Source organism: Moschus berezovskii, chromosome 13, assembly GCF_049115385.1.
Source record: "Moschus berezovskii isolate FMDL1 chromosome 13, NW_MosBer_1.0, whole genome shotgun sequence".
Classification (NCBI taxonomy): Eukaryota; Metazoa; Chordata; class Mammalia; order Artiodactyla; family Moschidae; genus Moschus; species Moschus berezovskii.
The window spans coordinates 10,611,116-10,626,485 of NC_142472.1; the positions used below are offsets into that span (position 1 = coordinate 10,611,116).

Genomic DNA, 15,370 nt, shown 5'->3' on the forward strand with positions numbered 1-15,370 from the left:
GAGATAGGTACCACTATTCCCCCCATTTCACAGAGAATAAAACTGAGGCACAGAGAGGCTAGTTTCTTGCCCAAGGTTCCTCAAATGTAAGAAGTAGATAGAAGTCAGACAGTTCAGTGCCAGACTCCACATGTACAGCATGGTATCTGTTGTTAAATGAAGTTTTTCTTTATTTTATTCAGAAACACAAGCTTTAAGTGGCTGCTTAATATTCCATCATGGTTTCCATACTTCTCTCATTTAAATGATACAGCTGTGAGTTGTGTTTGTGAGTGAGGCTTTTTCTACATTTAGGATCACAGAATTCCCCAGACCCAGATGTAAAAGGAGTAAGTAAGTAACAGTGAGTCTGTGAACACACATTGCCAAATATTTTCCAGGAGGACTATGCCTAGTTACACTGCCACCAGCCTTGTAAGTGCTGGCCTTGGAGGTTTGCACTCAAAAAATGATTTAGTGTGCTAGTCAAAAACATGGAGAAGGACATGGCAACCCACTCTAGTGCTCGTGCCTGGAAAATCCCATGGACGGAGGAGCCTGGTAGGCTGCAGTCCATGGGGTCACTAAGAGTCGGACACGACTGAGTGACTTCACTTTCACTTTTCATGCACTGGAGCAAGAAATGGCAACCCACTCCAGTGTTCTTGCCTGGAGAATCCCAGGGACGGGGGAGCCTGGTGGGCTGCTGTCTATGGGGTCGCACAGAGTCAGACACGACTGAAGCAACTTCGCGGCAGCAGCAGCAGTCAAAAAACTTATAATATTGCTTTAAGTTTCTCTGGTCCAGTTTCTGACTACTCTTGTAATAATAATTAACATTCACTCTTATCCAAATTTTTATTTTGGGGGCCTTCCCTGGCAGTCCAGTGGTTAGGATTCCACGGTTCCACAGCATAGAGTGGGGGCCTGGGTTCGATCCTGGTCTGGGAACTATGATCCCATTAGCTTCCAGTGGGAAACAAAAAACAAACAAACAAAAAGAAACAAAAAACAAATTCTGATTTTTGCCTAGATTTATTTTGCTCACTTCTAGTCATCCTTACTTAAAACAACAAAATCAAATGGTAACAAACATTTTTCTGTTTATAAAACTTACATCCATTTTAGAAAATAAGGAAAAACCCAAAATCCCATATTTGGGCTTCCCTGGTGGCTCAGATGGTAAAGAATCTGCCTGCCAACACAGGAGACTCAGGTTCAATCCCTGGGGAAGGAAGATCCACTGGAGAAGGAAATGGCAAGGAAATTCCATGGACAGAGGAGACTCGCAGGCTACAGTCCATGGGGTCGCAAGAGTCGGACATGACTGGGGTGACTAAACAACAGTTTTATCATTCATCTTGTTTCTTGGCTATCACAGGGATCTGAGTTCATTGTAGCCAATTTGAAAGGGACAGAAAAGTGTAAAGGGACAGAAAGTGAAATAACCGAGCAAGGGCAAGTGTTTCAGCAGTTCTTGTCATTAAATGTTTTAAAAATCTTTTCATAAACATTCTTTTTTTATGATTGCATGAGAATCTACCTCTAAGATACTCTTGATGTCTTCCTTATTTTTTGGTCTCAGGCCTGGAGCTATGACCTTGGTGCACGTTTGCTGTAAAGGATAAGGAAGAGTAATTAGAACAGGATAGGGGCTAGGGAACCAGAATGAGAAAGGCTTTAACCGCCCATGTTCTTTCACTCTGATGGATCTATTGGACTCGGGGGTCTTGGGGCCAGCCTCAGGATGACCCTCTGAGCCCATCAGTGACACAGTGACATCACTTACTGTAGGCACACCATAGAAGCTAAATTAATATCTGCCAGAGGAGTGAATTAATGAGTGTATTCTATGTAGGTATGCCACATATTAACGTGCCATCTCCCCGTAACTCTATAGCTTTAATCATTGCATCTCGGCATTCCTTTCGTTAAAAAAAAGAAAAAAGGTTTGCATCTGGGATCCCAGGTCCTGGCCTTATTAGGATCCTTGAGGAGTGGCCAAATAGAGGTCTTTCAGCCCAAGGCAAATAATTGAGATCAAAGCTCCCTGGATCTCTCCTGGGAGGTCTTTGGCTCTCTAGTCCAAATGACTGGAGCGCTCCTTTTCCCTTGGTGACCTGCAAGAATGCCACCTCCGATGCATGGGGAAGGGGGAATAGGAGACAGCTAAGGTGTGGGAAGGCTGAAGGGGTGCGGTACTTGGGGGAGGCAGGGTGAGGGCCAGCGTTGACCAGGTTGGCTCAAAGGGCTGAGGAGACCCCAGCTGAGACTTCTTCCTAGAAGGAGCCCTTGCTGTCAGCGTGGTTTCCCTTGCTCTCCTGAGGCCGTCAGAGGTGACAGCTAAGCTCACTGCTGCCTTCAAGGGACCCTGGCACTCACTCTGAGCTGTTATTAGACGATGAGCTGTTTTTATAAAACCAGTACATTGTAAAGCTCTATGGTTCGAGTGTTTTGAGATTGTCAGATGACACTGGGAGAAATACTGCTTTTGCCGAGATATTTTAAATATATGTAGGAAAAATAAATTCGCAGAATATCAGTCACGGAGCATGACTCTGCCACTGAAAAGAGCCAACTTAAGTGAGTTCCCCAGGAGGGCAGACATCCACACAGTGTGCCTTGTTTCAAAAGTTAAAAGGGAGACGCCTCAAGGCTGGGACCATTCCAACCTGTTCTGTGACCAGCCAGGGAAGTGCATGTGGATAAACTTCCAAAGTGTATCATGGGAAGAATCAGTCAACTACTGTTCAAGCGGTGTGGCCCAAAACGTGATTACGGAAAAAGTTTGCTTTTTAAAGCTTAGCATGGCCAGGAGTTGCCAAATCATGTTACGAGATTGTACCTTAGACCTCTGTAAAAGCCATATTGTGTCTTTCAGAGTTCTGTTTGGTTGTTTCTCTTTTTAACCTGCAAAATGATGGATTTGACTGGGGTATTTACTAAATGTTCACCTGATGATTCTAATATGTGCCAGGGTCCAGATCTTTGGCTAAGGTGACCTTACAAGTCCTTCTTTGGCACCAAAATGCTATGATTTCTACAATTTTAAGTCATAATAAATAAGAGAATCAGATTCACGTAGCAGATAATTCTGCTTGAAAACATCTTCCTAAATTCAGAAGTCTCAGAAATTCTAAAATGAAACTTACTTAATAAGTGGTCCAACCCTCATGAAATATTTTGGATGGAGCTTTTGAACTTGGCAAGTTTATGTTTGTTCCAGATTCCAATATTCCTATATGAGTTTTAAGTCAATACCGCCCCCACCCCAAAAAGTATTTTTTGTCTTTGAGAGTCAGAATGTGGTCAAAGTGTTTCCAAGTGGAAATCAGAAGGCTCAAGTGAAACTGTTTATGGATAAGAGAGAAGAAATGAAGATATTGAATCTTTGCCCTTAGCTTGAGATGACAATTCTGTGAGTGTGTGTGTGTGAGAGAGAGAGAGAGAGAGATCTGGGAGGAGCAGCTGATGTCGGGGACTATGTCACAGAAACTATAGGGACAGGTGGTGGCAAACTGCAACCGTGGGGCCAGCATGCTCCTGGTTTCAAACTAGGAACCCTTTTCATTGAAGACTATGTCCCCAGAACCATATGTTTTGAAATGTAGTTCAACTGGAGATGGTTTTTATTTTCTTGCCATTAAGTCTGGGGTCCCAAATTCAGGACTCAAATGACCATATTCCATGTCTACCAGAGAAGAGTGTCTGTTGCAAAGACATGTGACACTGAAGCCTCTCCACGAATAAGTCGAATAAGTCGGCAGAACCATCCACGTCTGGTATTTAGAAATACAAGTGAAGAAGGAAGGTTACCACCAGAAATGTGCATTTCTAAAGATATTCATTTGAAAGTTTTGAAAAAAAAGTAAAGCTCATGCCCTGGGGCTTCTGGGTGTATGCACAAAATACAATAATTAAATTAAGTCCAGCAGTTAAAATTCCTCATAAAAAGAAAAAGCTGGAGCGCTTCCCAATGGGGAATGTTTGACTTAAAAGGAAGGTTTTACTCTGTGGCCTGAAGGTCAACAAACTGCGACTCTGTGGGAATGTATAAAATTTCTTAAAGGGGTTCTCCCGTCTTTGTTTTGTTGAAAGAAAATAAAAGAGCAAAAAGGGACAAGTTTTGAAAATTCAAAAAACGAAGGTGCAGTCCTAAAATCATCACGATTTTTATAAACGCAGCACTGGAGGCTATGAAAACACGCTCTTTTCTGAGTACTAATGCAACACATATGCTCTCTGAGAAGGAAGGAAAAAGGCCAATGGCGCCTTTGGAGCAAACTGTTTTCAAATGTGCTCATTTTCAGAGGCAGTGCATGCAAATTCATGACCCATTTATTTGCTACTTATTTTGAAAATATGCACCTGAAATAGTCTCATAAATATATGTCACAATTTAAAATTCCTTAGATGATGCAAGGACAGACTGGTTTTCACAAAGCTCTTTACAAAGCCAAGTTGTGGGGGAAAAAAAATGATTTGGGGGGATTCCACCCTCAGTCATCCAAAGTGGAATGTTTATCATAATTTGAAAATACCTGTTTTTACAAATAATCATTTACTGTTCAGTTCAGTTCAGTTCAGTCACTCAGTCGTGTCCGACTCTTTGAGACCCCATGAATCACAGCACGCCATTTACTGTTATCTTTCTGTTAATGTCCTCTCCTGAAGAAATAAAGTTAAGAACAGGATAGAAAGCAGATTTTTATCTCTTTAAGCTCTGTTATTCGTAAGCAGCCTTCTGGGTTCCCACGTGAGTTGCAGGCTGCACACTCACATGACGTCTCCTGAAACATAAAGAACGAGTAACCAGTTTGCCAGATCCGCATCTTCTCGATCGTTTAACGAGAATCTGAATGTTGGCCCTGCTTTAAGACAGCGCGATCAAAATGCCGGACATGAGAAATAGCAGCTTTGGCAGCAGTGTTTAATTTACTGAGTAATTAGCAGCCTCACTGACATTTCTCCATGGATTTCCAAAGTACAGTATTAGCTCTCCTCTGCAGTGAAATGGGCCAATAAACTCCCCCTGCCGAGTTCACAGTAAATGAAGGACCACAGACGGTCCTGGGGGGACTTCACAGCTTAAGGACACTAGACTTACTTCCCAAACGCAGACATGTCATTGGAAACATTAATTTTTACCCACTTTTGTTTTCTTCCCTACGTTCATTAGTTTTTGGTTTGCGAATTTGCAAGAAAGAGAAGGAAGGTAAAAAATTATAAGGAAAAGGGAAATAGAAGGAGAACAGTGGATGGAGGGGCTGGATGGAATGCGAGGTGATGCACAGAAAGGTGGGGGCCACGGGGGGACTGCAGGAGTGGGGGGAGGCCAAGAGGTGGCCCCATCCTTGAGTCTAGGTCCAGCTCCTTCAGCCCTCTCCTGGAACCCCTTTCCTGATACCACCCACGACATCATCCGGCCATTGCACCAGTCCTCCCAGGGGGCCATCCTGGCAAAAATGTGTGTAGGGCTCTTTAGTCCGGGAGGGGCTTGGGGGAGCACGAGGCCTAACTAGAGGAGGGGCTTGCGTGGTGGCAGGGCTCCCCGGCTGTTTGAACTGTGAGGACCTCGCACACCCTCACCAGGGTCAGGCACCGTCTCTGAGGGAGGCAGCTGTTGAAAAAGAGGCTTTAGCTATGTTCTCCTTGCTTCGAAAAACTCCTCTGGCGCTTCCTTTGTGGGGAGCATAAGGGGGGGTTCATGGCTGTGCATCCGTGTGGTTCAGCGGTTTCATTTCCAGACTGTGGTCGACGTCTTGGTTTTGCCAGCTGTGTGACCTTGAGCAAGTCCACTGGAAGGGCTAATATTTGTACACATCTGGAAGGCAGGATGTCTAATGGAGGAAACTAAGGTCTCGGGGCCTACTTTTAGTGAAAACATCTTTCACGAGCTCCTGTGGCGAGGGCTGGGGGCTGAGCGATGGGCAGGAGAGGGATCTGGACATGCGTGGCAGTGTCCTTTGTTAAGTGCCCCACGCTGTTTCGGGGACACCCAGCCACCCCAGCACACAAAGTGTGACAACAGAACTCTTGACCCAGTGCAGTGGAGAACCGGGGGAGGGCCAGCACGTTGTCTCTGGGGAGCTGGGAAGACTTCACAGAAATGCTCTTTAAGCTGCGTCTTGCAAAATGGTTAGGAGATTGTTGGGTACCACAGAGAGGCGGGGGTGACGGCTCGTGCACAGCCTTTGCACTGGAGTGTCAGGCCCTGAAACCAGGCAGACTGAGTCTAGCTGCCCAGTGGCCAGGCCCCCCCCAGGGGCAGGCAGCGTGTCACTGGGCTGGCGTGGGAATGCCGGCAAGACTCCTGGTGGCCGGCGCTCCCTCGCACCACGCTGGGAAGAGCATCACAGAACAGCCCTGGAAATTCCACAGAGGAAACGGATGTGTTCCTCTCCGAATTTGGGAGTCTGCATTATTAACACAGTTTTCCCAGAGATTCTAAGCCAGAAGTTCATTCTGGTTTAATGTTCTTCCTTCCATAGAACCCAAAAGAGCCCATTAAAAAGAAAAAAAAAATTAAGTCAGATGCCTTGAATGGGTAGTCTTCTGAAGGAAGTCTCCACACCACAAAGCTATGTCAGATGGAACATTCCGTTTTCTCTGGACTCTTTCTGTGTCTGAATCACCAAAGCAACTGGATGCATTGTTTCAAGTCAAAACCCAAACCAGCTCTGTGGCACTATGTAGACAAAAAACAAAAACAAAAAACACCCAGCTTTCTTTTCACTGAGTTCAGCTCCTTAGCTAGGTACTTTTTTTAAGAAATGTATTTATTTTTAACTTGAAAGATAATTGCTTTACAGTATTGTGTTGGTTTCCGCCATACATCAGCATTAGCTAGATACCTCAACGTCGGGAGTCGGGATATAGTCGGTGTTTGGTCTTCTTTGGTGATCAGTATATCAGCTCTCTTACTGAGGTAATGAAGGGGATCTGTGAAGTTCCTTCTAGGGCTTAGACTAACCCCTGGGACCATGTCCCGTTTTCTCTAGTCTACACGCTGCACACAGTGTGACAGAGAAATTGATTCTGAGCAACCGAGAAGTCTGATGCAGTTGCAGGATTCCCCCCTGGGGTCAATAGGTAGGCACAGGTGATCTGAGCGTGGGTGGCTCTTCCTGATGATGGGAAGCTTTGTCTTTGACTCAGAGTTTGGCAGTGATACTCCAAGAAGTCTGGTCCCCTCTCCCCTTCCTGAACGTCTGTCCTGATTCCCGAACAAGAACTCGTATTGGAGAAAAACACCCTGAGTTGGCCAAATTCAGCCCTAAGACTGAGCACAGCTTTCCAATTCCCGGTGTCCGGCCAAGGGCAGAATGGGGCCAAGACCCGGTGTGTTTGATCTCTTAGCAAATCTGACAGGCTGTTTACAAACACGCGGAAAGGCTGACTTCATTCCTCAGACCTCAGGCAGGACTCTGGTGTCAGGACTGCAGCCTGGCTGAACGAGTAGGGGCCAAAAGAATTGGGGAGAAGGAGATGAAATAGGTGGGGAAAAAAAGGGGCTGGTTTTCAAAGCATATGGCGTGTAGTTTTTCAAAGGCTTCAGATTCTTAATTCGCACCTCTCTGGTTACTGTCGCTGCAGTAGCCAGTGGCACTTCTTTTTGTTTTGACGTTTGACATTATTTTATGCCTTTACTCCTCTTTTCACTTCACAGAAGGACATTTTAATTTTAAAAGAAAAGTGCGTCCGGAACCGGTCCTGCGGCTTTCAGACTAGCTGTCTGGCATCCAGTCCGGCTCAAGAGGTGTTTGTTGAATGAATAAGCAAATGAATGAAGTGATTCTTTCGAAAAAGTTACGAGGAATCTTTACCTTTAGCAAAGGTTGGGCTATTTTTATTCCAGAAACTCGGAATTATCACTTAAAGAATCCTCTATGGAATCTGATAAGAAAATTTAAAAAAAGAGGCTTTTGAAGCAAATCACTAAAAAGCTCTCTAAAATGAAATGTTCCTTTTTCTCTTGATTCTAATATCGTGCTTGAATAAGAGGGCAGTTCCTCCCACTCCCTGTGATGACTGAAAACCAACGGGACCCCGATCCGCCACGGGCCCCCAGGTTAGGGACGGTCTCGGCGCTGGGCAGGCTCAGGGCTTCGGGCTTCGGCCAGGGACCCCTGGACCCAGGGATGTGCCTGGCGCTTGCAGGGCCCCCAGGGCCTCGTCCTGGCGCCCGGCCGCGGCGCCGACCTGGGAGGAGGGCACGGGGGCCGGCGGGTCCCCGGGACGGGCGCGAGGGCCCCGCGCAGGTGTCGGGCCTGTGCGCGGGGTGCGGCGGGGGTGCGCGGGGGCCTGGGAGGCCCGAGAGAGACGTTATTGTTGCACTGTAACGAGTCTGATTAACATGCTCCTGACACTTTCTCTTAGTTTCTCGGGCTCCTAGCAACAGCGCACAAAGGCGCGGGATTGTCCGGGCTCCGCGGGGACACGGGGCAGCCTTTGATCTGCCACCACTGCAGCGGGGCTGCGCGACGGGCTCGCCGGCTCTGGGCGGCCCGCAGCCCCGGCCCACTGAGCGCCCCCACCCCGCCCGCCGGCCCGACGGCGCAGCCCCGGGAGCGGCCCCCGCGCGGGCCGGGCCTCCCCGGCCGGGCCCCGCGCAGCGCGCCCGGACCTCCGGCTTCGGGAAGCGCGGGTGCGGGGACGCGGACTCAGCGCGCGGTGGCCCCGCGCGCGCAGGTCCTTCGGACGGGGCGCGCGGTCCCAAAGATCAGCCGCCCTTCCCGTCGCAAGATGCAAACGGTAAAACCTAGCGGGCCGCTTAGAGTGGAAGAAAATCAAAATTAAAAAAAATAGTAACAGGCGTGAGCAACAAACAAATCCTCGAAGATTTTGTAAAACATTAAAAATTGTAAAGAAACCTTCTGCAGCCCGTTTAGCTAAATCTGTGCGCGATCGGAAGGCGCTAACGATGATTTCGGTTTCCTCCTACAAATCACTTTCTTTTCGTCGCTGGCAGTTCTTATAGATTCGTAAGGAAATATGCTGCCAAATGGTTGCTGGAATTTAAACCAACTAACCACCACCAACCACCACCATTCGTCACAGAGCAGTAAAAAGCTGCCCGTTCCCACCGCGCCGGCTTTCAGGTACTAAGGTCTTTGCAAGTCATTTATTTTCCATTTTGTTCATTCTCTTAACCCCACACCCCATTCCGATTTAAAATAAAGTGCGGAAAGGAGGACTAAGGTTTTAACATTTTAATGATGAAGTCTGCTAATTACTTTCCCCCGAAGTTGCAACGTGGAAACCTCGCTGGGGTGGGTCTCGCGCCGGGAGGACAGTGTCCCCCAGCCTGGGGCTCAGGCTTTGCGGTTACAGAAGGTTCCGTGACCGTCCACAGCATTAGCAGGCACAAGATCCTGCTGTTACTCTCAGGGCCCCTTTTGTACCATCAGCTGCCTTCCAAGTACCAGAGGTAAAAATCAAAATCAAAACGGAAGACACTTAGCTTCCAAGATAAAAAGGCAGAATGCCCTTCAAAAGAAAAAACGTGTATTAACTGCTCTCAAGACATCACTAGAAAATTCATCCTCCCTGTTGAAGATCATTTTCTTGACGTCCCAAAGAATTATTACGGGCTGAGGTGTTCATGATAATAACACGCATGTTTTAGAAGAGAAAAAGAAAACCCTATATGGTCTGTTCCATTTACTCAGCAAAATATGCCAGGCAAGGAGTTACTCTGAAATTCAAGCTGGAGGCGGCAAGTCTTGGTTCTAGAAGACACTTTTCCCAGTCATTCCCTGGAGGAGAGGATATCCAGGTGGTTGGGGATTCAATACTTGTAAATCTGATGTCCAGGAACTTCCCAACTTGTACTCAGGACAGTACCTGACTCCGCTGGAGTCCCCCTCACCATTTCAATAAAACATGATCGTACTGTTATAATCCTCTATACATTAAAATGAGGTTGTCACAGACTGTCATTAAGACCTCAGTAAAACAATGAAGACATTATTGGGCACCCCCCCTCAGGCAAGGTATTAGGGGATAAAACAATCTACACCACGCGGGTCCTATTGAGATTAATGAAAAAATTATGCAAAAAAAATCTCAATTTCATTTCCCCATGACGGGGCTTTGCATACATACAGTCAGTCTTGCCTTACACCTGATGATTTATTAAACTAATCTGCGGTGATCACCACTGATGTTCTCAACTCAATCTTGTCCTGGCTCATTTTCTAAGTAATTGTTTCTCATTAGTTCTGATAATGTTTTAATAGTGTTACCCATAATTTAGCCCCCAAGAATTAATAACAGGGGGGTAATATGGCAAAGCAGCTTGTGATGAGCTGCACAAAATAGAAACAGGTATGGTTTTTAATTAATCAAATTACTGCAAGGTTCTCTTCTGATAGCCAGTCCAAGGCTAGATGGGAGGAATTCCCAAGTTGGACGTTGTCATGTGCCAAGTTGGGTGAGCTCACCAGCTCCCGTTACCCACCCTGTATGACCTTAACCCACGGAGGCACCAAGGAGAAGTGGGTATGAAAACAGTGGGGATACTTCATGCCTTCCAACATCTTTGTTCTTCTCTGACCCTGACTCAGCCCTCTTCTGGGTCCCTCATTAACGTATGTGCTGAGAGCTGGGACCCTGGCCCAGATTTTTGACTTGAATGGGTCCTGGTGTCATGAGCTTACCATGATTGGGACCCTGGGGCTATGAGAAAGATGATAAATCTGATACTTAGGGAGACTTAAACAATAAGGTGGTTTTGTTAGAACAAAGTGTGATTTGAGATGAAGGGTGTGGTGACTAGTCCAATATGGCCCAAAGTCTGGGAACCTGTGGTCCCACTGGGGATGGCAGTGGGGAAGACCTCGCCAGGCTCAGCCCGCAGGACCACCTGGAGATCCTGCTGAGAGCGTTGCTTTTCTCGAGGTCCGCATGCCTTTGCCCTGGCCTCTGGAGTCCCTTAGAGTGGGGGCTTTGGCTCTCAGGGACCCCCAGTTTCCAGGAGGTCCACCTGTCAGGTTTAGGGGTTGTCTCTGTAATAGGGGTGAAAATGAGGACGTCTCCCTTTCATGCTGTCAAAACCTGGGGCTGGGAGGAGGTTAATCTGGACCAGCCTGTGAGGACGGGCAGGGCAGCTGCATTGAAATGGGGACTGCCTGTAGAAAGAACGAAGAAAGGCTTTTATTACCTTCTTTTGTTTACGACAGGCTCTGCCTACGGTTCTGAAAACTAAGATCATGGCATCCGGTCCCATCACTTCATGGCAAATAGATGGGGAAACAAAGGAAACAGTGAGAGACTTTATTTTCTTGGGCTCCAAAATCACTGTGGACGGTGACTGCAGCCGTGAAATTAAAAGACACTTGCTCTTAGGAAGAAAAGCTATGACAAACCTAGACAGCATATTAAAAAGCAAAGACGTTACTTTGCCGACAAAGGTCCGCATAGTCAAGGCTATGGTTTTTCTAGTAGTCACGTATGGATGTGAGAGCTGGACCATAAAGAAGGCTGAGCACCAAAGAATTGATGCTTTTGAGCTGTGGTGTTGTAAAAGAGTCTTGAGAGTCCCTTGGACTGCAAGGAGATCAAACCAGTCAATCCTAACGAAATCAATCCTGAACATTCATTGGAAGGACTGATGCTGAAGCTGAAACTACAATGCTTTGGCCACCTGATGCTAAGAGCCGACTCACTGGAAAAAATCCTGATGCTGGGAAAGATAGAAGGCAAGAGGAAAAGGGGATGACAGAGGATGAGATGGTTGGATGGCATCACCGATTCAATGGACATGAGTTTGAGCAAACTCCAGGAGATGGGGAAGGACAGGGAAGCCTGGCATGCTGCAGTCCATGGGATCACAAAGAGTTGGACACACCTGAATGACTGAACAACAAATGCTTCTGATATCCTGATGGTGTTATACTGTAGGACAAAATCAGAGAAGCCTCCCTCTGCCTCCAAGCAGTCCTCCTGGATTTCAGTGTTCTGAGAAATGGGGTCCAGCTGCACAATAACCATGGATTTTAAACCACAGGTCGTGATTTACCCTGCGCACACTGACAGCCAGCCTCGGTGGGCACAGATGCTCAATAGGTTGGAGGGGATGGCTTCTTCCATGATTGCTGCCCACTGCCACTGTCCGAAGTCCTGAAGCCCAGTTTGGCTGGAGGTTGGTCACCTCCAAGTTGGCTGAGAACCCACCTTCATCCTTGTAGCCCCTTTGAGGGAGGAGGAAGCAGGTTCCCACCTTTTTTTGTTTGTTTCCAAGTGGACACCAGTCAAGCACACCCCATCTCAGTTAAGAGATGATGTCTCCTCCCATCCCATGTTGGGGAGAATATTAGTTCATGTCTTAAGCCTGTGTTTCCCAGGACTTGCCCAGCCTGGATCATGTTCCTCTGCATGTCTGTGGCAACGGCCCTCCCCTGGTGGTGGATGCTGCGTGACCGCTTGTGGGCTTCTCCCACTTCGCTTGGGTTCCATGGTGCCTTTCCTTGTATATAACCATCAGCCCTACTCCCCTCTCGGGCTTCGTAGAGGAGCTGGAAGAGGTAGGAGAAAAGCTAACCCCTGGTTGGGGCACACTGTAGGGGCCACATAGTAGATAAAAAGGGCGTAGGAGGAGGTGAAAAATGAAAATTAAAAAAAAAAAACAACTGTTTTCTATTTACAAATTTAAATAAACAGAACAGCCTTCCCCGCGGTGTTTGTCTAAGAGTGGCAGCTTTGCTGCTGTGTAGGTCATGAAAAGGTTGGTGTAGAGTTTAAAACTTCCCATTCTGTTAATTTCTTAAAGAACAGTCGTCCGGAGTCTCCACACAAAAGCTCATGATTTAATGAGGAGCAGAAACAAAATCTCTGATTGTTGGTGTTTCAAATTTCATTGGCGTCCTCTGGCAAACACAAGTTGATCCTTCGCGGCTTCAATACCCTTTAGCCTTCAATATAAGAGCACATGCTGAATAGGGAAGAATGGCTGGTTGTTATGTTTATTTACCCTTACTACAAGCTGGGTTAACCTCTTCAAAACAGCTTTACTAAGCCCGTTAACCACACCACCCATATGACCTGTAGCCGCATCTCTAATGTGATGCAAATCTCACAGGGGACCATATGTACCAGCTCGGAGGCATTGTGTCTTCTCAGAGGCTACAAGTTTATTGCTGAGGAGGCCCTGTCCCAGCCATACATTTACGGGGGCGGGGGGGGGGGAGATGGCCTCAATGGCAAACAGTTAAACAGGGAAATAAAGGGAGAGTGAATGATGGTCTTGTGTTTCTGCACATTTATATTTTAATTGCTGGTAACAGTTGACCCAAAAGCATTCACCCAGGATGAGGGCTTTCAGAGTCATCACCTAGCAGTTTGCAGAGAGGGAGGTTTCATTTTGGGGGAGAGGATGGAGGTGAAAGCCATCAGTTTTGACGATTTATTTTTACAAGGTATCTATATAAACCTGTATGGTCCTTACCTTTTCTATGCCATCTCTGTTGTTTTACCAGGTTACTAGTGAAATAAACACTATCCCTTCATTGAGTTGTTATTTTTTAAAAGGCTGGCCTTTCTTAAAAATTATTTACGGTGTTGTGTGAACAGTGAACAATGTGGGAAACATCTAACATCAGCAGGGTGAAGGGAGTTTACGTATTCAGGAAAAATATGTTTTGTTAAAGACTCAGTCACAGCCCATCTCGCCCCACTATTTTATCTCCCTGTGAAATCAGAAGTCCAAACTTGGAACACATCCATGAACAGTAAAATCACACACTTGGAACCAAAAAGGAGAAAGTTCATTTTCAGAGGAATAACTGGCCCCAGTGAGATAACAACAACAAAAAAAAACTGTGATGAACATGAACTGTAAACGGGGAAAGGCTCCAACCCAGCATACTAAGAAGTTGCCTTGAGTATAATGGTTTGTCTTTAAGAAAAACCACTGTATATGTTCGGCCCACCTGATGAGAGCTTCATTTAGCAGATCATTTTTCCTTGATGGATGTGGCAAGCGTAACAATGTTCTGGGCCTGCTTCAGTAATGGCATGTCGATCATACTCCCTCGGAAAGTAAAGGCTCCCTGGAAGACAGAGAATACAAACTTCCTGAAAGAATGCTCGGAAATTATAGGCTTCCTTTCTGCGCACACTTGTACGACAAGAACATTTCAGATTCCACCTGAATTATACTGACTTTCCTACCCAACTTTTGAGAAAGCCAAAGTAAATTACAGGGGACAGACTTCTTTTCTTCCTCCTAAAGAGGGGGAGAAAAAAAAAACAACCCTTCAGCGTTTTAATGGAGAGGAAAAGCCATCAGACACAAGATATTGGAAACTGTTCATTTAACTCTTGAAATCAAGCAGAAAACAAGGGTGGAAGGAAAATGTAAATACTTCCTTATATGCTTTTTGAAATATTGCATAGAAGTGTGAAAACAGTAATACACTCTGGCAACTGATTGTTGTTGGAGTAAATAATTGTATGGTCAGGTTAACAGGAGAATGCTTCCTTCTTGCTGTAACCTAATTGAGGGGTAGCAGTACCATGTGATGGGAAGACACAGGTGAACGACACTGGTAAAACGAGATCCCTCCGTCAGTACACATTCTGCAGAAAAGGATTAAAGTGACAGGGGCCGTGAGTCTGTAACAAAGAAGTCATAGCTCTGTTGAATGGTGAGCCTGGGAAGAACTTGCAATCTCTTGGTTTATCCCCATTTCACAGACTCACTTTTTAAAATCTATATTCTTATTTATTTATTTAGATGTACCGGGTCTTAGCTGTGGCGTGTGGGATCTAGTTCCCCGACCAGGGATCAAACCCTGACTCCCTGCATTAGGAGTGTGGAGTCTTAGCCACTGGACCAGCAGGGAAGTCCCCCAAGGCTCACTTTAAAAAAAAAAAACAAAACCTTTTGTAAATACTTATTGAATGTATCACATGATCTCAGTCCTGTTCTAGGTGAGGACTCTGAGGCCCAAAGAAGTTAACGTGATTTTCCAAGGTCCACTTCACTAGGAAAGGTTAGAGCTGGGGCTAGTATTCGGGTCTCAGAACCCCAAGCCTTCATTAGAGACTCACACGTCAAGAGGACAAAGTAGTTTCTTACAAGAATTAAGTGGGCAGAAGCAGCATGCCCAGAGTCTTAAGTTACTGTCTCGTTATCCATGTTCTTTTAATCACTTCTTTTTGCCGCTTACAATCACAGCTCTTCTTTTTTCAAAAATATTCCGATGGCTCTGATGGTAAAGAATCTGCCTGCAATGCAGAAGACCTGGGTTTGATCCCTGGGTTGGGAAGAGCCCCTGGAGGAGGAAATGGCAACCTACTCCAGTATTCTTGCCTGGGAAATCCCATGGACTGGTGGGCTATAGTCCAGGGGGTTGAAGACAGTCAGACAGGACTGAGCAACTAACAC

The 15,370-nt window shown here is 46.3% G+C and overlaps 1 protein-coding gene across 7 annotated transcripts in view; it reads right to left on the reverse strand.

Annotated features, from left to right (window-relative positions):
• Window positions 1-657: 657 nt before the first annotated feature.
• CLYBL (citramalyl-CoA lyase) overlaps window positions 658-15,370 on the reverse strand; it is a 238,183-nt gene continuing 223,470 nt past the window's right edge. For 3 of the 7 annotated variants that reach the window (XM_055426612.2, XM_088842631.1, XM_088842636.1), the window contains 2 exons: window positions 13,911-14,030; window positions 9,177-12,893 (listed from right to left, as the gene is read on the reverse strand). In XM_055426612.2, coding sequence (XP_055282587.1) covers window positions 13,935-14,030 — 96 coding nt within the window. In that variant the 3' untranslated portion in view covers window positions 9,177-12,893; window positions 13,911-13,934. The other 4 variants (XR_016038854.1, XM_088842634.1, XM_088842633.1 and 1 more) reach the window with 4 other exon arrangements.